Source organism: Pongo abelii, chromosome 23 (assembly GCF_028885655.2).
Source record: "Pongo abelii isolate AG06213 chromosome 23, NHGRI_mPonAbe1-v2.0_pri, whole genome shotgun sequence".
In the NCBI taxonomy this organism is placed as follows: domain Eukaryota; kingdom Metazoa; phylum Chordata; class Mammalia; order Primates; family Hominidae; genus Pongo; species Pongo abelii.
The window spans coordinates 46,621,848-46,644,213 of NC_085929.1; the positions used below are offsets into that span (position 1 = coordinate 46,621,848).

The following is a 22,366-nucleotide window of genomic DNA, read 5'->3' on the forward strand; positions in this document are numbered from 1 at the left end:
GAAGGATGTTAAGCAGGGGAGAAACCTGATGATCTGATGCATATTTTAGAAAGACTGACCTGCCGCGCCCGGTGGCCCACACCTGTAATCCCAGCACTTTGGGAGGCTGAGGCGGGATTACTTGAGGTCAGGAGTTCCAGACCAGCCTGGCCAACATGGTGAAACCGCGTCTCTACTAAAAATACAAAAATTAGCCGGGCATGGTGGCAGGCGCCTGTAATCCCAGCTACTTGGGAGGCTGAGGCAGGAAAATCTCTTGAATTGGGAGGCAGAGGTTGCAGTGAGCCGAGATCGCGCCACCATACTCCAGCCTGGACCACAAAGCTAGTCTCTATCTCAAAAAAAAAAAAAAAAAAGAATGACCTGGCAGGAATGTGGAGAAATGATTACCAACAGGCTGTAAAATGGAGACAGGGAGACCAGTTAGGAGTCCCCTCAAGAATACTGAGGAAGGCTTGAAATCAGGCAGTAACAGTGGTCTGCAGAGGAGGGGACTGACAGGAGAAGCATACAGGACGGATGGGAGGAGAGCACAAATCTGCAAAGAGTGGGTTAAATGATACCATGTAAAATAGGAGATAGAGCAAGGTATTGGATGTAGCTATTGTTACTGTTATTATTATTATTATGATTTTTTGAGACAGAGTCTCGCTCTGTTGCTCAGACTAGTGTGCAGTGGTATGATCTCAGCTCACTGCAGCCTCTGCCTCCCAGGCTCAGGAGATTCTCCTGCCTCAGCCTCTTGAGTAGCTGGGATTACAGGCACACACTACCATGCCCAGCTAATTTTTGTATTTTTAGTAGAGACGGGGTTTCACTATGTTGGCCAGACTGGTCTCGAATTCCTGACCTCAGGTGATCCGCCTGCCTCAGCCTCCCAAAGTGCTGGGATTACAGGCATGAGCCACCACGCCTGGCCTGTTATTGTTATTTTTAACTGGGTGTGGATTTTGAAATACTGAGGCACCTGCAGGCAGCCCAGGTAAAACTAATTAGTAGGCATTTTAGAGCTCAGTAGAGCGAGAGGACATCAAGATACATATTAGGCGTTCTTAGCATATAGGAATAGATGGGGCCTGGGAGTTGAGAAAAGGCTCAAGTATGGAACTGTAGGAACTATTTCAGACTGTGTCCAATCTGAGCATGGATAAGAATTCGCTTTCTCAAAGTACCAAAACAAAACAAAACCCCAAACAGCAATTCAAAGTACTAAAACAAAAGTAAAAATAAAGGTAAATTAAGGAAAGGAAAGAATTAGCTTGCATGTTCTTTCCTTTTCGGCAGTTTTAGTAAGGTATATTTTACATCCCATAAAACTTACCCATTTATAGTATACAGCTCAATGGTTTTCAGTGTATTCACAGAGTTGTACCGCCATCACTGCCATCTAATTTAAGAACATTGTCATTACTCCAAAAAGAAACTGTATCCATTAGCAGTCACTCTCTATTCCCTTTCCTCCCAGGCACAGGCAACCACTAATCTTTCCATCTCTATAGAATTACCTATTCTGAACATTTCGTATAAATAGAATCATACAGTATGTTTTCCTTCTGTGTGAGACTTCTTTCAGTTAGCATCATGTTTTCAAGGCTATCCATGTTATAGCACATTATCAGTGCCTCAGTCCTTTGAATGGCTGAATAATACCCTATTGCATGGATGTACGTGCATTTTCTTTCTTTTTTTTTTTTTTTTTGAGATGGAGTCTTGCTCTGTGGTCCAGGCTGGAGTGCAGTGGTGCGATCCTGGCTTACTGCAGCCTCTGCCTCGTGAGTTCCAGTGATTCTCCTGCCTCACCCTCCTGAGTAGCTGGGATTACAGGCATATGCCACCATGCCCGGCTAATTTTTGCATTTTTAGTAGAGACGGGGTTTCACCATGTTGGCCAGGCTGGTCTCGAACTCCTGACCTCAGGTGATCCACCTGCCTCGGCCTCCCAAAGTGTTGGGATTACAGGCGTGAGCCACCACACCTGGCCCGCATTTTATTTATATACTCAACAGTTGATGAATATTTGGATGATTCCCACCTTTTGACTGCTATGAACATTGATAATATGAAATGAACATTATAATGCTGCTTTGAACATTCGTGTACAAGTTTTTGTGTGGAATATGTTTTCATTTCTCTTAGTTATATACCTAGAAGTGGAACTGCTGGGTCATATGGTTTAACTTTTTGAGGAACTGCCAAACTGTTTTTCAAGTGACTACACCATTTTATATTCTCACCAGAAATGCATGAGGGTTCCAATTTGTCCGCATCATCACCAATAGTTGTTGTTGTCATCCAAAAGCTTTAACGTTTTAGCCCCCACAGTTAGCTCTGTGATCCGCCTCAAGTTAAGTTTTGTATATAGTACGTGACATAGAGGTCATGGTTCATACATTTCCATGTGGTTATCCAGTTCCTCCAGCACCTTTTCCTCACTGAATTACACTAGTCTGATAATTTGTTTCCAATTGTGAAGTCTTATGCTTTAAGTTCAAAAGAATCAATTATACAGCTATAGGATGGGCAAAACCAGTATGCTAGCAGTGTCCAGACAATGTGATTGACTACTGAAACAAAAAAAACCACTTCTTGCTTAGCTATAGAACCACAAATTTTAACTGATAACATATTTTAATATCCTTTGAAGCTTATTTTGACCATGTGATTAAATTCTAGTCAAAGAGATGTAAGCAGGTTGTAAAGTGCAGCTTCCACAAAGTCTTCCTAAGTAAGTGACAAGTTCTCTCCTTTCTGCTACATGGAACACAGACATGAAGGTTGGGACTGGAGCAACCATCTTAAAACACAAAGTGGAAGAAACACATTGAAGATGGAAGAACAAAATAGAAGTCTCAAGTCCCTGGTAATTGGAAAGTGACCATACCAGTCCTTGACCGTTTACACAGATTTCTAAGAAAGATATTAAGAATAGTCTTCATATATTTGAGAGAGTGGTTGTTGAATAGATGGTAATTTTTTTTTCTATCTTATTCCTTTTTTTTTGAGATGGGGTGTTGCTCTGTTGCCCAGGCTGGAGTCCTGATGTAGTCTTTGCTCACTGCAACCTCTGTCTCCCAGGTTCAAGCAATTTTCCTGCATCAAACTCCCAAGAAGCTGGGACTACAGGTGTACGCCACAATGCCTGGCTACTTCTTGTATTTTTAGTAGGGACGGGGTTTCACCATGTTGGCCAGGCTGGTCTCAAAACTCCTGACTTCAAGCAATCTGCCTGCCTCAGCCTCCCAAAAGGGTGGGATTACAGGCATGAGCCACTGCGCCCAGCCAATAATTATATTTTTATATTCTTTATTCTTGTAGTTTTCCTTTTCATGGTAAGATTTTGTCATGAGGAAAAAATTTTAAGATGTAGCAAAGTACAGAGAATAAAATAACAGATACATCCACTTAACCATCAACAAGATTTAACATTTGCTTTGTCATATTTGCTTCAAATTTCTCTCTCTCTTTTTTTCTTTTTTTAATTAATGAATTTATTGAGCAAAGTGGAGTTAACTTCTTTCCGTGGGTGGTGAACTCAGATTTTTTGAGATGGCCTCACTGTTGCCCAGGCTGGAATGCAGTGGCACCATCTCAACTCACTGCAACCTCCACCTCCTGGGTTCAGGCGATGCTCCCACCTTAGCTTCCCGAGTAGCTGAGACTACAGGCACGCACCACCATGCCCAGCTAATTTTTGTATTTTTAATAGAGACCATGTTGCCCCAGGCTGGTCTCGAACTCCTGACCTCAAGTGATTCCCCAACTTTGGCCTCCCAAAGTGCTGGGATCAAATTTCTCTGTTTTTTTTTAAGAAATAAAATAAGGATATAGTTAATGGTTGAGGGCCTCTGTGTAACCCTTTCCCAAGCCAATCTCTCCTCCTTCCTCAGCTGTAATCCTACTCTGAAGTCTGTAAGTGCCTTACCTCTTAAAGAGAATTTTAAAAATTCACTGGTTCTCCCTCCTCTGACTGCCCCTTAGTTCAGCTGTAGTCTGCCTACCATTGCATAGGAATCACCTGGGGTGCTTGTAAAGAAAATAGAGATCCCAAGTCCCAACTGTTTTTTTTTTTTTTTTTTCCTTGAGACAGTGTCTGGCTCTGTTGCCCAGGTTGGAGTACACTGGCGCGATCTCGGCTCACTGCAAGCTCTGCCTCCCAGGTTCACGCCATTCTCCTGCCTCAGCCTCCCGAGTAGCTGGGACTACAGGCACCCACCACCATGCCTGGCTAATTTTTTGTATTTTTAGTAGAGACGAAGTTTCACCGTGTTAGCCAGGATAGTCTCGATCTCCTGACCTCGTGATCCACCCACTCGGCCTCCCAAAGTGCTGGCATTACAGGTCTGGGCCACCGTGCCCGGCCTTCTTGTTTTTGTTTTTGTAACAGAAGTCTAACTCTGTCACCCAGGCTGGAGTGCAGTGGTGTGATCATAGCTCACTGAGCCTTGAACTCCTGGACTCAAAGGATCCGCCCACCTCAGCCTCCTGAGTAGCTAGTACTACAGGCAAGTGCCACCACGCCTAGCTAATTTTTTTTTTTTTTAAAGAGACGGGTCTCCGCTATGTTGCCCAGGCTGGTCTCGAACTCCTGGCCTCAAGTGATCTTCATACCTTGGTTTCCCACAGCACTGGGATTACAGGCATGAGCCACCATGCACAGCCACCCAGATTCTAACTCTTGAGATTCTGTTTCATTAAACCCAGGGTAGGGCTTAGGCATCTTTGCTTTAAAAAGCATGCAAAGTGCAAATCAAAAACACAGTGAAATAGCATTTCACATCCGCTAGAATGGCTAAAATAAAAAATAACAATAACAATTCTTACTGTGTTGCATGTAGCAGAAAGGAGAGAACTTGCCACTTCCTTAGGAAGACTTTGTGGAAGCTGCAGTTTACATCCTGCTTACATCTCTTTGACTAGAGTTTAATCACATGGTCAAAATAAGCTTCAAAGGATATTAAAATATGTTATCAGTTAAAATTTGTGGTTCTATAGCTAGGCAAGAAGTGGATTTTTTTGTTTCAGAAGTCAATCACATTGTCTGGACACTGCTAGTATACTGGTTTTGCCCATCCTATAATTGTATAATTGATTCTTTTGAACTTAAAGCATAAGACTTCACAATTGGAGACAAATTATCAGAAGACTAATGTAATTCAGTGAGGAAAAGGTGCTGGAGGAACTGGATAACCACATGGAAATGTATGAACCATGACCTCTATGTCACATACTATATATAAAACTTAATTTGAGGTGGATCACAAAGCTAACTATGGGGGCTAAAACGTTGAAGCCTTTGGATGGCCGCACAAGAGATGTCTGCATTCATAACCTTGGGGATGGTATGAACATTTCTTGGTAACATGCAAAAAGCACTAACTGTAAAAGAGAACAGTTGGTCAGTTGAATTTCATGAAACATTTTAAACTTCTGCTAAACAACTGACACCATTAAAAATGTGGAAAAAGGCTAGGCACACTGGCTTATAACTATAATCCCAGCATTTTAGGAGGCCAAGGCGGGAGAATCACTTGAGGCCAGGAGTTTGAAACCAGCCTGGGCAACATGGCAAGACCCCGACTGTACAAAAATATTTTTAAAAATTAGTTGGGTGTGGTGATGCACTCCTGTAGTCCTAGCTACCCAGGAGGCTAAGGTGGAAGGATCACATAAGCCCTGGAGGTTGAGGCTGCAATGAGCTATGATCACACCACTACACTCCAGCCTGGATGACAGAACAAGACCTTGACTCTAAAAAAAATAAAATAAGAATATGGAAAACTATAGATTGGGAAAACACATTTGCAATACGTCTTTTTTTTTTTTGGGATAGAGTCTCGCTCTGTCACCCAGGCTGAAGTGCAGTGGCCCCATCTCGGCTCACTGCAAGCTCCGCCTCCTGGGTTCACTTCATTCTCCTGCCTCACTGCCTCAGCCTCCGAGTAGCTGGGACTACAGGCGCCCGCCACCATGCCCAGCTAATTTTTTGTATTTTTAGTAGAGACAGCATTTCACTGTGTTAGCCAGGATGGTCTCAATCTCCTGACCTTGTGATCCGCCCGCCTCGGCCACCCAAAGTGCTGGGATTACAGGCGTGAGCCACCACGCCTGGCCTGCAATACATCTTTCTAATAAAAGTCTGCAATACATCTTCCTAATAAAAGTCTAATATCCAGAGTATGTAAAGAATTACCAAAAATCATTTAGAAAAGGTCAAACAACTCAAAAATGTGCAAAAGACTAGGCATTTCACAAAATAAGGCATCCAAATGGTTATGAAAACACAGATGTTCAACATTATTCATGAGCGAAATGCAAATTAAAACTATAATGTAATGCCGTTATACACTCACCAAAATGACTACAGTTCAAAAGACTAATAATACCAGGTGTTGGCAAGAATGTGGAGCAACTGGAACTTTTAGACATTGTTGGAAGGAGTGTAAAATGGTACAGCCACTTAAAGAACTGTAAATAATGTTAAACGAACTTCCACCCTATAAGGCAGACATTCTCTTAGGTGTATACTCCATAGAAATGACTGCATAGATTTGCAAAAACACATTATATGAAAATGCTCATGGCAATTTTATTTATAGCAGCTCCAAACTGGAAATAGCCAGCTGTCTATCTAATGAATAAACAAATTATAGTTTGTCTGTGCAATGGAACACTACTAAGTTTAAAAATTGAACTCTTGGCTGGGCACAGTGGCTCACGCCTGTAATCCCAGCACTTTGGGAGGCCAAGCTGGGTGGATCATGAGGTCAGGAGATGGAGACCATCCTGGCTAACACGGTGAAACCCCGTCTCTACTAAAAATACCAAAAATTAGCTGGGTGTGGTGGCGGGCACCTGTAGTCCCAGCTACTTGGGAGGCTGAGGCAGGAGAATGGCGTGAACCAAGGAGGCAGAACTTTCAGTGAGCCGAGATTGTGCCACTGCACTCCAGCCTGAGCAACAGAGCAAGACTCCGTCTCAAAAAAAAAAAAAAAAAGTGAATTCTTGATCAGTGTAACAACATGGATAAATCTCAGAAACATTATACCGAGTGAAAAAAGATAGATATAAAAGTGGTACATACTGTGAGATCCCAGTGATACTAAGCTTTTGAACATGTCAACCCCATTTATAGTAATAGGGCGATCTTCAAGGGAAGGGGCATGTAGAAGTTTTCTGGGGAGATGGAAATTTTCCGTCTCGATCTATATGTTCCTTGAAGGTACAGCCATATCTAAAATTAATAATTAAGGCTAGGCTCAGTAGCTCATGCCTGTAATCCCAGCACTTTGGGAGGCCAAGACTGGAGGATCACTTTAGCCCAGGAATTTCAGACCAGCCTGGGCAGAGAGACCCTATCTAGCTCTACAAAAAAAAAAAAAAATTTTTTTTTTTTTTTAATTAGCTGAGTGTGCTGGCACAGGCCTGTGGTCCCAGCTATTTGGGAGGCTAAGGTGGGAGAATCACTTTAATCTGGGATGTCAAGGCTTCAGTGAGTCATAATTGTGCCATGGCACTCCAGCCTGGGTGACAGAGTGAGACCCTGTCTCAAAAGTAGAGAGAAAATGAGATAAAAACAAAATTCATTGAGCCTACACTTAAAGTATGTGTATTTTTCTGCTTGTGAATTATACTTCAATTAAAAAAAATTTTTGGAGCTTCCACCCATCTCCTTAGTCTGTTGAGACCATGTTAAATATTGATTCTTTTATCCATTGTATCAGCTGACTTCTCAGCTTTCAAAAAATAAATACATTTTCTTTTTAAGTGCAGTACCTGCAGTAGAGGGCGTGGTTGGAGATATTTATAAAATGGATAGGATTTAGCAATTTATTCGATGTTGAGGAAAGAGAAAATGATAAATCGGCCAGGCATGGTGGTTCGCGCCTGTAATCCCAGCACTTTGGGAGGCTAAGGCGGGTGGATTACAAGGTCAAGAGATTGAGACCATCCTGGCCAACATGGTGAAACCCCCTCTCTACTAAAAATACAAAAATCAGCTGGGTGTGGTAGCGCCCGCCTATAGTCCCAGCTACTTGGGAGGCTGAGGCAGGAGAATCGCTTGAACCCAGGAGGCGGAGGTTGCAGTGAGCCAAGATCATATCACTATGCTCCAGCCTGGTGACAGAGCGAGACTCTGTCTCAAAAAAAAAAAAAAAAAAAGCGGATTTGGGAGTAAATAGGATGCAGTCTGTATGGAGCACAGAGTTTGAAATGCTGGCATATTATCTGTGTGGCAATGTCAGTCAGCCTGATGAAACTGTGGGGCTGGAAACGTGATAGGTTAGGGATGGAAACAGAATTGGGATCACTCAAATTTAATAGTGGAAACTGTGAGATTAGATGAAATGGCTATGGCAGAATGAGAATAAAGAGGACCAAGGACAGAACCTAGGGAAATAAATGCTTAGGGAGTAGTACGAGAAAGGGAAACAGGTAACAGACAGTCGGCACATCCTGGTCAAACAACTTTGTTGTGCCAGGCTTCTGGTGAATAAGACATTCAAAGTCTCTGCCTCAAGAAGTTTGCATTCGTGGTTGGGGAGACAGACAATAAGACACATGAACAAATAAGCCTTTCAGGTAGTGATATGTGTGATGCTGGGGAGTGACTGTGGAAGTATTTCAGCTGGGCTGGTAGGGGAAGATCACCCTGGATCAAAGAGATGGCCCTAGAGCTGATGCCTGAATGATGTGAAGGAAGCTTTCATGTAATGATATGTGAGAAATGCTGTCTTTTTTTTTTTGTGATGGAGTTTCTCTCTTGTTGCCCAGGCTGGAGACCAATGGCACGATCTTGGCTCACTGCAACCTTTGCCTCCTGGATTCAAGCATTCTCTTACGTCAGCCTGCCAAGTAGCTGGGATTACAGGCATGTGACACCACGCCCGGCTAATTTTTTTTTTTCTTTTTTTTTTTTTTTTTTGAGACGGAGTCTCGCTCTGTCGCCCAGACTGGAGTGCAGTGGCGCAATCTCAGCTCACTGCAACCTCCTCCCCCTAGCAGTTCTCCTACCTCAGCCTCCTGAGTAACTGGGATTACAGGCACCCACCACCATGCCTGGCTAATTTTTTTGTGTGTGTTTGTAGTAGAGACAGGGTTTCGCCATGTTGGCTAGGCTGGCCTTGAACTCCTGACCTCATGTAATCCACTTGCCTTGGCCTCCCAAAGGGCTGGGATTACAGGGGTAAGCCACTGTGCCCAAACAAGAAACGTTTTCTAAGTCAAAGGAATAAATCCAAAGGCCCTAAGATTGGGTGAGAGAGAGGAAAAGAAATGACAGAAGATAGTCCAATACAAGGCAGAGATTTTCAAAAGGGTGGAGATGGCTACTGTATGAAATATTACTTAGAGGTATTCACAATAGCGAAAAGTGGAAGTGATCCAAGTGTCCATGGAAGGGTGAATGGATAAACAAAATGTGGTATATACATACAATGGAATATTATTTAGCCTTACAAAGGGAAGGAAACTCTGACACATGCTACAACATAGATGAATATTGAAGATATATGCTAAGTGAAACAAACCAGTCACAAAAAGACAAATACCGTATGATTCTACTTATATAAGGTACCTGGAGGAGTCAGAGTCAGAGAGACAGAAAGTGGAATGGTGCTTGTTAGGGACTGGGGGGAGCAGGGACTGGGGAGTTACTGTTTAAGGGGTACAGAGTTTCAGATGGGTAAGATGGAAAAACTGGAGATGGATGGTGGTGATGGTCCACAGTATCTCAGTTTATTTATGCTGCTATAACAAAATAACACAGACTAGGTACTTTATAAAGAACAGAAATTTATTTTCTGATAGTTCTAGAGGCTGCGAATAACAAGATCAAGGCACCAGTAGATTTGTTGTCAGGGGAGGCCCCAATCCCTGCTTCTAAGAGGGAGGAATACTGCGTCCCCACGTGGCAAAAGATGGAAGGGCAAAAAGTGACAGTGTGTCCCTGACAAGCCCTTTTATAACAGCGTGAATTCATGCAGGCAGAACTCTTATGACCTAAACAGCTTCCAGAAGGTCCCACCTCCCAATACTATTACACTGGGGATTAGGTTTTCAACACAAATTTTGGGAGACACATTCAGACCATAGCAAAGATAGACACAAAACACCACATATTATATCACTCCATTTATATATGAGAAGTCAAAAGAGGCAGATCTGTAGAGACAGAAGGTAGATTCGTGGTTGTCTGGGCCTCAGAAGGAGGATGAAAGGGAGGCAAAATGGAGAGTGACTGCTGTTAGGTAAGCAGTTTCTTTTGGGATGATGAAAAAGTTCTAAGATTGGATTGTGGTAGTGGTTGCACAATTCTGTAAATATAATAAAAGCCATTGAATTGTGTACTTTAAACAGGTGACCTTTATGGCATATAGGTTATATCTCAATAAAACGATTTTTTAAATGGCCAAAAGACTTGCAGACACTACCAGAGAGCAGATAGCAAAGGAGCTCATAGAAAGATGTTCAACATCAGTGCAGTTAAAACCATGATTAGAATGGCTAAAATTAAAAAGTCCACACAAAGTACTGCTATTGATGAGACATGGGACAAGTAGAACTCTCATATGCTGCTGGAAGGAAGGTAAAATGGCTACAACCACGTTGGAAAACAGTTTCTTTTTTTTTTTTTTTTTGTTTGAGACGGAGTCTCGCTCTGTTGCCAGGCTGTAGTGCAGTGTCACAATCTCGGCTCACTGCAACCTCCGCCGCCTCCTGGGTTCAAGCGATTCTCCTGCCTCAGCCTCCCGAGTAGCTGGGATTACAGGCACCTGCCACCACGCCCAGCTAATTTTTGTATTTTTAGTAGAGATGGAGTTTCACCATGTTGGCCAGGATGATCTCGATCTCTTGACCTTGTGATCCGCCCGCCTTGCCCCCTCAAAGTGCTGAGATTACAGGTGTGAGCCACCGCACTGGGCCGGAAAACAGTTTCTTAAAAAGTTAAAACATGGAACTACCATGTGATCCAACTGTTCTACTCTGTTATGAGTTGAACTATATCTGCTCCCCCTACCCCCCAAATTCATATACTGAAATACAAACTCCCAGAACCTTAGAATGTCATCTTACTTGGGGATAGGACTTTGACAGAGGTAATTAAGTTAAAATGAGATTATTAGGATAGGCCCTAATCCAGTATGACTGGTGTTCATATTAAAAGGGGGGAACTTTGGACATAGAAACACACAAATAGGGAAAATACCATGTGAAACTGAAGACAGCCATCTGTAAGCCAAGGAGAGAGGACTGGAACAGATCCTTCCCTCACAGCTCTCAGAGGGAACCAACCCTGCCAGTACCTTGATTTTGGACTTCTAGCCTCCAGAACAGTGAGACAAAAAATTTGTTTGTTAAGCCACCAGATTTGAAATACTTCATTACAGCAGCCCTAGCAAACTAATACACCCTCCTAGGTATTTACTCAATAAAAAAGAATACATATGTGAGTGTTCATAGCAGCTTTATTTGCAGTAGCAAAAATCGAAACAACTCAAACACCCATCAAATTGTGATACATTCTAAACAATGGAATACTACTCAGCTGTGAAAGGAAAATGAACTATTGACACTTGAAACCACATGGATGAATTTCAGAATAATTCTGCTGAGTAAAAGAAGCCAGACAGAAAAAGAGTACATACTGTTTGATTCCACTTACGGAAGCTCCAGAAAATGCAGCTGCATCTATAGTGATAGAAAGTTTATCAGTGTTTGCCTAGGCAGGAGCGCAGGAGAGAAAGCTTAAAGAGGGATGACTGGGCATGTTGGCTCACACCTGTAATCCCAGCACTTTGGGAGGCCAAGGCGGGCGAATCACAAGGTCAGGAGTTTGAGACCAGCCTGGCCAATATGGTGAAACCTTGTCTCTACTAAAAATACAAAAAAAATTCACCAGGCGTGGTGGCGTACACCTGTAATCACAGCTACTCAGGAAGCTGAGGCAGGAGAATCTCTTGAACCCAGGAAGTGGAGGTTGCAGTGAGCCGAGATCACGCCACTGCACTCCAGCCTAGGCTACAGAGCCAGACTCCGTCTCCCTCCCCCGCCAAAAAAAAAAAAAGATTAAAGAGGGACATGATGAAACTTTTAGGGTGGTATGTTCATTGTCTTGCTTGTGGTGATGATTTCATGTCTATGTATGTGTTAAAACTTAAAAAATTGTACTTTTTTTTTAAGAGACAGGGTCTCACTTTGTCACCCAGGCTGAAGTACAGTGGTGCCATCATAGCTCACTGCAGCCTTGAACCCTTAGGCTTAAGCCATCCTCCTGCCTTGGCCTCCCAAAGTGTTGGAATTACAGGCATGAGCTACTGCACCTGGTAAAAAATAATTTTTTAAAAAATGAAAGCCAACAAAAAATTGAAAATCGTTTCGGTGGGGTGGAAAAAGTAGAGTCAAAAAAGGTTTTAAGAATAAGTCTTGACATGGTAGACTAAGTCAGGTTATTAATGTCTGCTGCTCCCTTCTAAAGTGTCACTAACATTATTTTTACTTTGGGAGGCCGAGGCGGGCAGATCACGAGGTCAGGAGACCGAGACCATCCTGGCTAACATGGTGAAACCCCGTCTCTACTAAAAAATACAAACAATTAGCAGGGTGTGGTGGTGGGTGCCTGTAGTCCCAGCTACTCGGGAGGCTGAGGCAGGAGTATGGCGTGAACCCAGGAGGCGGAGCTTGCAGTGAGCTGAGATCGCGCCACTGCACTCCAGCCTGGGTGACAGAGTGAGACTCTGTCTCAAAAAATATATATATATATTTTTACAAAATGATTTCATCAAGCATAAATCCACCAGAAAACAAAGTGAATAGAAGAAGAGATGAAGAGGATAAGAGATGCCCAACAAAGTTTTGGAAGCTGGGAAGCTTTTGGAGTAACACTAAAAACAGCAAGATGGGTTGAAGAGGCAATGAGAAGCAAGGCCCCAGATATGCTTTCCTCATATCCACAGACCACTACCCTTGCCCACCTGGCAGAAGACTGGGAAGGCTGAACCTCAGGAAAAGCTGAGGGTGGGTGTGAGGTACCTAATTAAAAATGGAACTTACATAAAAGGCTACATGCTGACACATGAGACTTTACCAGCTCTTCCCAGATTCATTCCCAGAATACTGAAAGCCTGGCTTATATCTGTCAGGCTGAGGATTGAAGGATGTCTTTTTGGGGTAATTAAATAGCCCAAGGAGGGGGAAATAGATGAGGATGTATAGCTGTAGGCATCTGAAGGTCCCAATTAAATGGGCAGGTCCCTTCCTGATCACCCTCCAGAAAGCTAACCCCTGGATAAGGAACCTCTCCCTTACCCCTCCCCTCCTACACACACATACACCCAAAATCAAGCTCTTTAGGGTCTCGCTCTTAAATATCAGTGGATAGACAAGGATGATCAGACATTTGATAAAAATCTGTGAATGAAGGATGGTGACCAAAGACAAAACAGGAACTTGGAGGAAACAGAGACAGTGTAGGGAGCAGAAGAAAATAAAAATAGGCTGTGTGTGGTGGCTCATGCCTGTAATCCCAGCTACTCAGGAGGCTGAGGCATGAGAATCGCTTGAACCAGAGAGGTGGAGGTTGCAGTGAGCGGAGATCACACCACTGCACTCCAGCTTGGGCAACAGAGTGAGACTCTGTCTCAAAAATAAAAAGGCCAGGCATGGTGGCTCACACCTGTAATCCCAGCACTTTGGGAAGCTGAGGCAGGCAGATCACTTGAGGTCAGGAGTTTGAGACCAGCCTGGCCAACATGGTGAAACCCTGTCTCTACTAAAAATGCACGCCTGTAATCCCAGCTACTCGGGAAGCTGAAGCAGGGAGAATCTCTTGAAGCGGAGAAGCAGAGGTTGCAGTGTGCTGAGATCATGCCACTACACTCCAGCCTGGGCGACAGTGAGATTGCATCTCAAAAAAAAAAAAAGAAAACTAAAACAAAAACTCTCTAGAATATCCTCAGAGATGAGAGAAGATATTGTTATAATGGAACGAGAACAGGAGACTGGAAAAAGGAATATTCAGAGAACGAGGAAGAGCTCTTAAAAATTCAAGTAAAATAGCAGAAATTGTACATATATTAGAAGTTTTAGAAAATAAAGTTGAGAGAACCTCCCAGAAATTAAAATAAAAAAATCAAAGACACAAAAATGGAGAAAGAAGAAAATCAAATCTCAGAGATTCATTCAAAGACACAAAAATGAAGAAAGAGAAAGAAGAAAGAAAGGAGAAGAGAAAAGAAAAAAGAAAGAAAAGAAAGAAAAAAAAAGAAAGAAAATCAGTTAATCTGGGAGATTCAACACTGAATAACAGAAATTCCAGAAGGAGAGAACAGAAGTTGGAAGGGAGGAAACTGTCAAATAAGTAGAGAAAATGTCCCAAACCTGAAAAACAAGAGATTCTAGATTATAAGTACTTACCTAGCACCAGTTCAATAAATAAAAAAAGAACCTTGCTTAGTGGTTTGCATTTTTAAAAACTAAGGATAAACGAAAGATCCTAAAAGGGTTTTTTGTTTTTGTTTTTGTTTTTTTCTTTCTTACCACTATAAAAATAAGGACCTAAATGTTTCTAGAGAAGACACATCCAATACATTAGGACTTAGAATGATACTGAGCTTCTGTGTAGCAGCTATGGGAGCTGGAAGACAACGGAGCATCACCCTCAAAATTTTGGATGGAAAAGTTTACTGACTTCAACGTTTTTGTTTGTTTGTTTTTGTTTTTGTGATGGAGTCTTGCTCTGTTGCCAGACTGGAGTGCAGTGGCACGATCTCGGCTCACTGCAAGCTCCGCCTCCCAGGTTCACGCCATTCTCCTGCCTCAGCCTCCCGCATAGCTTGGAGTACAGGTGCCCACCACCACGCCCGGCTAATTTTTTTGTATTTTTAGTAGAGACAAGGTTTCACCATGTTAGCCAGTTTGGTCTCTATCTCCTGACCTTGTGATCCGCCTGCCTCGGCCTCCCAAAATGCTGGGATTACAGGCATGAGCCATCGCTCCCGGCCACACCCGGCTAATTTTTGTATTTTTAGTAGGATGGGGTTTCACCATGTTGGCCAGGATGACCTTGATCTCCTGACCTTGTGATCCCTGTGCCTCAGCCTCCCAAACTGCTGGGATTACAGGCGTGAGCCACCGTGCCTGGCCTCAACTTTTATATTTCATTAAGTATGTGGGTAAAAAAATGTTTTTATGGCCAGGTGTGGTGGCTCACACCTATAATCCCAGCACTTTGGGAGGCTGAGGCAGATGGATCATCTGAGGTGAGGAGTTCGAGACCAGCCTGGCCAACATGGTGAAACCCCGTCTGTACTAAAAATACAAAAAATTAGCCAGGTGTAGTGGCACACACCTGTAGTCTCAACTACTCGGGAGGCTGAGACGGGAGAACCGCTTGAACCCAGAAGAAGGAGGCTGCAATGAGCTGAGATCACATCACTTCTCTCCAGCCTGGGCAACAGAGCAAGACTCCATCTCAAAAAAAATAAAAAAAAATAAAAAGTTTTTATATGTCAGTTATATGTGTGGATAAAACAAGGACATTTCAGTCATTCAAAGTCTCAAAAAAAAATTCACCTTCTATATACCTTTTATCGGGAAATCACTGGAATATATACTCCACCTGAATCAGTGAGTAAACCGTAAAAGAGACAGAGGATCTGGGAAACATGCTCCAGCCTAGGACAAATAGGAGGGCATTCCAGAGATGAAGAGGAGGAGACATCCCTGGCGAGATGTCAGCGATTCAGTGGCCTAGAGAGCAATCAATCCAGTTCGGAGCAGGAGAAACCCCTGAGGGTGTCTTCAAGGCGGAGTGAAACTGATAGATTACCTGAAGTGTTTGAACTGATTAAGAGGAGATTTACAGTTCTGTTGGAGAGTTTGAGGATGAATTAATGAAAAATACATACCAAATACTAAGCTAGAAAAAAAAAAACAGAAAAAGAATAAGAAGAGGAAGTGGTAATTATTAGTTCCAGGGAAACCAAAATTATACAAGAAAGGAAATTTAATTATAGCATTCCATATGATTCAGCTGTATATATTTACTACATAATAGCACTGTTAGCACTGAATATTGAGTTGAACAAAAACGGTAACTTACATTGCGAGGAAGGGAGGATGGAGGCTTATGTTGTGAGGGTGGGGCAGGGGTGGAAAGTGCTGTTTTTGTTTGTCAGCCGGTAGTATTAATGTTATTTGACTTTTTAAATAATGTGTATGTATTTAATAATAAAATTAGTAATTTAAATTATAATAAATTATTAAGGAAAGGGAATAATTCCATTTATGAAATTATATTAATAATTTAATACTAATATTAAGAAATTATTGGCTTTATTTTTTTTAAGACTTAGGGTCTCGCTGTGTTGCCCAGACTGGAGTGCAGTGGCTATTCACAGCTGTGATCATAGAGCGCTACAGTCTTGAACTCCTAGGCTCAATTGATTCTCCTGCCTCCACCCCGCGAAGTAGCTGGGACTTACAGGGTCATGCCACAGCCCTCAGCCTTTTCTTTATATCTTTAAATATAAAAGCATGGGCCGGGCGCATTGGCTCACTCCTGTAATCCCAGCACTTTGGGAGGCCAAGGCGGGTGGATCACGAGGTGAGGAGATCGAGACCATCCTGGCCAACATGGTGAAACCCCGTCTCTACTAAAAAAATACAAAAATTAGCTGGGCGTGGTGGCGGGCGCCTGTAATCCCAGCTACTTGGGAGGCTGAGGCAGGAGAATCATTTGAACCTGGGAGGTGGAGGTTGCAGTGAGCCAAGATCACGTCATTGCACTGCAACCTGGGTGACAGGGTGAGACTCCATCTCAAAAATAAATAAATAAATAAATAATAAAATAAAAGCATGTATATACATATGTATGCCTATATGTACATACACATGGTTAAAAATACATATTTTCTGGCTGGGCGCGGTGGCTCACACCTGTAATCCCAGCACTTTGGGAGGCCGAGGCAGGTGGATCACGAGGTCAGGAGATCGAGACCATCCCGGCTAACACGGTGAAACCCCATCTGTACTAAAAATACAAAAAAATTAGCCAGGCGTAGTGGCGGGCACCTGTAGTCCCAGCTGCTGGGGAAGCTGAGGCAGGAGAATGGTGTGAACCCGGGAGGCAGAGCTTGCAGTGAGCCGAGATCGCGCCACTGTGCTCCAGCCTGGGCAACAGAGCAAGACTCTGTCTCAAAAAAAAAAAAAAAATCATATATATATATATATTCTGCTTCAGTTTGCTCTAAAATATGTGTATATTTGGACTTGATATTTATAGAATCATACTACATATGTATTCTTTTGTGACTTGCTTCCTTCACTTGATTACCTTTTTCTAACTCACCCAGATTGAGGTGTGCAGCTGTAGTTCATTCATTTTCATGCAATATAGTATTCTATTTTCTGAAAACACCATAGCCTATTTATCTGTTTTACTGTTGACTGATGTTTATTCTTCTATTTTTTTTCTGTTAAAAATAATTCCACCATGAATACTTTTGTATATGTGCAAAAGTTTCTCTAGGGCATATACCTATAAGTGCAATTACTAATGTGTACAGTAAATGCGTCTTCAAATGTAATAGATAATGCAAACTTTTTTTTTTTTTTTGGTGGGGGGAGACGGAGTCTTGCTCTGTCGCCCAGGCTGGAGTACAGTGGCGTGATCTCGGCTCACTGCCACCTCTGCCTCCCAGGTTCAAGCAATTCTTTTGCCTCAGCCTCCTGAGTAGCTGGGACTAAAGGCGCACACCACCACATCCAGCTAATTTTTGTATTTTTAGTAGAGATGGAGTTTCACCATGTTGGCCAGGATGGTCTTGATCTCCTGACCTCATGATCTGCCCGCTTTGGCCTCCCAAAGTGCTGGGATTACAGGCATGAGCCACCATGCCTGGCCGACAAAACTGCTTTTCAAAGTAGCTATACCAGTTTTCCCTCCCACTAGGAGTGGATAAGAGTTGCTATTGCTGCATACCCTTGTCAACACTTGGTATTACCTGACTTTAATTTTAGCCAACCTGGTAGTTGTGAAATGGTTTTAATTTGCATTTTCTTGACTGACATGAGATTGAATATCTTTTCATATGTTTAGGAACTGTTTATGTGTTCTCTTCAGTGAAATTCCTGCTTGGTTATTTGCAGATTTTTCTAGTAGGTTGTCTTTGTCTCATTGATTCATCACTGTTCTAATCCTTTGTCAGAGTTACGTGTTTTGCCGATCAACATGTTTCCTTTTTTCTGCAGATCTAATCACTCAAGGAGAAGTTTGAAAACCATTGGCCCAGGCTTCTGTTCTGTGCACCACAGTGAAACGGTCCTGTGGTTCTGCACAGGGCAGGTGTGGGTTCTTGGAGTGAGTCGCATTGTAGTTACTGACTGCTGCTGACCTGTGGTGCTTGCCTTTGCAGGTGGAACAGGAGGATTTTGTAATGGAAGGGCATGGCAAGACTCCACCTCCTGGTGAAGAGAGCAAACAGTGAGTCACAGTTTATTTAAAAAGAGTCCTATTACAGATCCTCGGAAACACTTTGGTTCAACATGCTGATAAGCGTGTTTGTCGGAGATGTATACGTTGGAGACGTTAGGGAACTCACCAGTTGCTTTGGTGGCTGTTAATGCATTGCTTCTATTTATAGACCAACTAACTGGAAGGACAAGAAAGTTAGCGTTATAGTTTTTCACACTCACCTAATCAAAATTTATGTTATGTTGTAGCAAAGGCTTTAAGGCTCAGTATGTTCCAAATTGAACTAATTCTGTTTGGTTGATTTCCAAAGAAAGTATAAAATGGTACATCCTTTTCTCAGTAATGTCTTTCTGAAGTGAACTAAATTAATAGACCATTTCCCTGCAATCTAAGTGTGAATTTATTTGAATAGTACTTTCTGAAATTCTATTCCATTTGGTTATTTACACTGCTGATCTTTGTTTAAATAACAAATTGTTTCTTTAAAGGAACAGGAATTATAAATAATATAACTTAGCCAACATTCTAAATAATTCAGGATCTCTCCCCTAACTCCTTAAGGGGTGATTGGTTTGTTGTTGGTTTTTTTTTTTCTTGAGACGGAGTCTCACTCTGTCACCCAGGCTGGAGTGCAGTGGCGCAATCTCGGCTCACTGCAACCTCCGCCTCCTGGGTTCAAGCAATTCTCCTTCCTCAGCCTCCTAAATAGCTGGGACTACAGTTGCCCGCCACCACACCTAGCTAATTTTTCTATTTTTAGTAGAGATGGGGTTTCACCATGTTAGTCAGGCTGCTCTTGAACTCCTGACCTCAGGTGATCTGCCTGCCTCGGCCTCCCAAAGTGCTGGGATTGCAGGCGTGAGACATCACGCCCAGCCAGGGGTGATTGGTTTTAAACCTGAAGTTAGGAGTCTGTTGGATAGCTTTTTGATAGCAGTGAGTGAATTTTTTTCCTCTCTCCGTCATAGAATGTGAAAAATTGTGTTGCAGAGCAGACTGGTTTTTCATATGCCCTTTTAAAGGAAAAACAGTTAAGACTGCTTAAAGTACTGACATAACTACTATTTTTTATTCAGACATTAGTCTCCTAAATTGAATGGGCCAGTGATTCATGGAATTTACCAAAAATCTACAGAGAGAAACTTCTCTCACTCATATTTTTTTTCCTAGAAAATAGTTTAATTTTGGTCTGTCTTAAGAAAATTATGTCTTTGAAACCCTTAGGAATAAATTATGCAGAATGGACTATGCTGCCACGAGGCCAGATTCATTAAAGGAAAATGGCTCGTCTTGTATTTGTTGTGAATGGAAACCAGGATATTTTCACAGCTGGTTTAATTTGCTAACCAGGCAATTTTAAAAATAGCTCACAATATAAATCCTAACTTTGCTGTATTCTGTCAAATGCACTTACATTTTGCATGGGCTGATGGAATCAATTCATCTTTAGCAAATTAGAATGCCAGACATCTAGTCCCAGTAAAATGACAAGAGAAACACTTCAGGTGCTTTTCTCCGTGTCCACTGCACAGCCCTCCACCCCCACACTCTGGTCAAAGGTCTGTCATATAAAAATTATACCTCACATTTGTCGAGGGTTTTCTGTGCACAAGGTACTTTGCTTAAATATGTTTTACTCTGTCATTTCCACTCATTACACCATTTCATCTCCATTTCACTCAGAGATCAGGGTAGGTAACTTGCCCATGGTAATGCAGCTTGAAATGCAATTTAGATTTGAACCCAGATCTTACCAACTCTCTCACATCCTTTGCCATCCTTGGAAGCTATGCTCTTGAAAAATACTGTGGTTAGTAAAACTGCAGTTGTCAAAATCAAAGTCTCATGAATAAGAGGGAGTAGGCCAGGCATGGTGTGGCTCACTGTAATCCCAGCACTTTGGGAGGCCAAGGCGAGTGGATCACTTGAGGTTGGGAGTTCAAGACCAGCCTGGCCAACATGGTGAAACCCCGTCTCTACTAAAAAAATACAAAATTAGCCAGGCGTGGTGGCACACTCCTGTAATCCCAGCTACTTAGGAGGCTGAGGCAGGAGAATTGCTTGAACCCAGGAGGCAGAGGTTGCAGTGAGCTGAGATCGCGCCATTGCACTCTAGCCTGGGCAACGAGAGCAAAACTCCATCTTCAAAAAATAAATAAATAAATAAATAAATAAATAAATAAATAAATAAATAAATAAATAAATAAATGAGGGAGTTGGGGGAGACAATGAAAATGGCATAAGCCTATTTTTAAAAACACAGGTGGAAGTTCTGTGCTATAAAGGATATCCATTTCCCAAACAAACCAGTCTTTATCTTTAAAAACCTCTCTAGTAACCCCTATCCTGAATCAGCTTATTTAGGTATTCAGGAAATGTTGCTGGGCAGATTCTCCCACAAGTTTTATGTTATACAAACTGTACTTCTTTTAGAGCTTCAAACAGCCCCAGCAACTTGGAATGCCATGTGTTGTATCCTTACCATTCTCCCTTGTTTTGTTTTCACAAGTCTCATACTACCTGGCCTTTTCACAGATGAATTCTGTTCTATTTCTGTTTTTTTCTGGGCCTGGTCAGCTATTATATACTGAAGTGTTAAAGCAGAAATCAGTCTTCTCACAAGGTGCTGTGAGCAAAGGTGCTGTGTTCTTTTGTTTGAGGCAACAACAATAAAAATATTTACAAAACAAATTTTTTTTAAATCTCAGAATTGCAGTTGGCAAATAATTATTACTATACTTTGTAAATATGATTCAGTCTGGATAGGGAATCTAAGAACTGAGTAATTTTTTGTGTGTGTGTGACAGAGTCTCGCTTTGTTGCCCAGGCTGGAGTAAATAATTATTACTATACTTTGTAAATATGATTCAGTCTGGATAGGGAATCTAAGAACTGAGTAATTTTTTGTGTGTGTGTGACAGAGTCTCGCTTTGTTGCCCAGGCTGGAGTGCAGTGGCACAGTCTCGGCTCACTGCAGGCTCTGCCTCCTGGGTTCACACCAGTCTCCTGCCTCAGCCTCCTGAGTAGCTGGGACTACAGGTGCCCACCACCATGCCCGGCTAATTTTTCTGTATTTTTAGTAGAGATGGGGTTTCACCGTGTTAGCCAGGATGGTCTCGATCTCCTGACCTTGTGATCTGCCCGCCTCGGCCTCCCAAAGTGCTGGGATTACAGGCGTGAGCCACCGCACCTGGCCAAAACTGAGTAATTTTTTAATAAAAGTAATATAAGCTTGTCAGAAAACATTCAAACAGTAATTGTGACTGTAGAAATAAAGGTGAGACCTGGCTGGGCGCAGTGGCTCACGCCTGTAATCCCAGCACTTTGGGAGGCCGAGGCAGGAGGATCACGAGGTCAGGAGATCGAGACCATGCTGGCTAACACAGTGAAACCCCATCTCTACTAAAAATACAAAAAATTAGCCGGGCATGGTGGCGGGTGCCTGTAGTCCCAGCAACTCGGGAGGCTGAGGCAGGAGAATGGCGTGAACCCAGGAGGCGGAGCTTGCAGTGAGCCGAGATTGTGCCACTGCACTCCAGCCTGGGTGACAGAGCAAGACTCCATCTCAAAAAATAAAAAATAAAAATAAAACAATTTTAAAAAAAGATGAAACCCTTCCCTTCCTTCCCTTCCTAATCTTCCTAAACATTTTCTGTACATTTTTAAACAATAATTAAATTGATTTTTCTCCCAACATCATTCTTCTGAGACTTACTTTTGTAATTTGAGATATCTTCAGTCTATTTCTTTTTCTCTTTTTTTTTTTTTTTTTTTTGAGACAAGGTCTCACTCTGTCACCTAGGCTAGGGTGCAGTGGTACGATCATAGCTCACTGTAACCTTGAATTCCTGGGCTCATGGGATCTTTTTGCCTCAGCTTCCTGAGTAGCTGGGA

At 42.4% G+C, this 22,366-nt stretch overlaps 1 protein-coding gene across 3 annotated transcripts in view; it reads left to right on the plus strand.

Annotated features, from left to right (window-relative positions):
- Positions 1 to 22,366, plus strand: part of TNRC6B (trinucleotide repeat containing adaptor 6B) — a 212,159-nt gene that overhangs the window by 20,017 nt on the left and 169,776 nt on the right. For all 3 annotated transcript variants that reach the window (XM_024239732.3, XM_024239725.3, XM_024239730.3), the window contains exon 3: positions 18,414 to 18,481. In XM_024239732.3, coding sequence (XP_024095500.1) covers positions 18,414 to 18,481 — 68 coding nt within the window. The remainder of the gene's footprint in view (positions 1 to 18,413; positions 18,482 to 22,366) is intronic.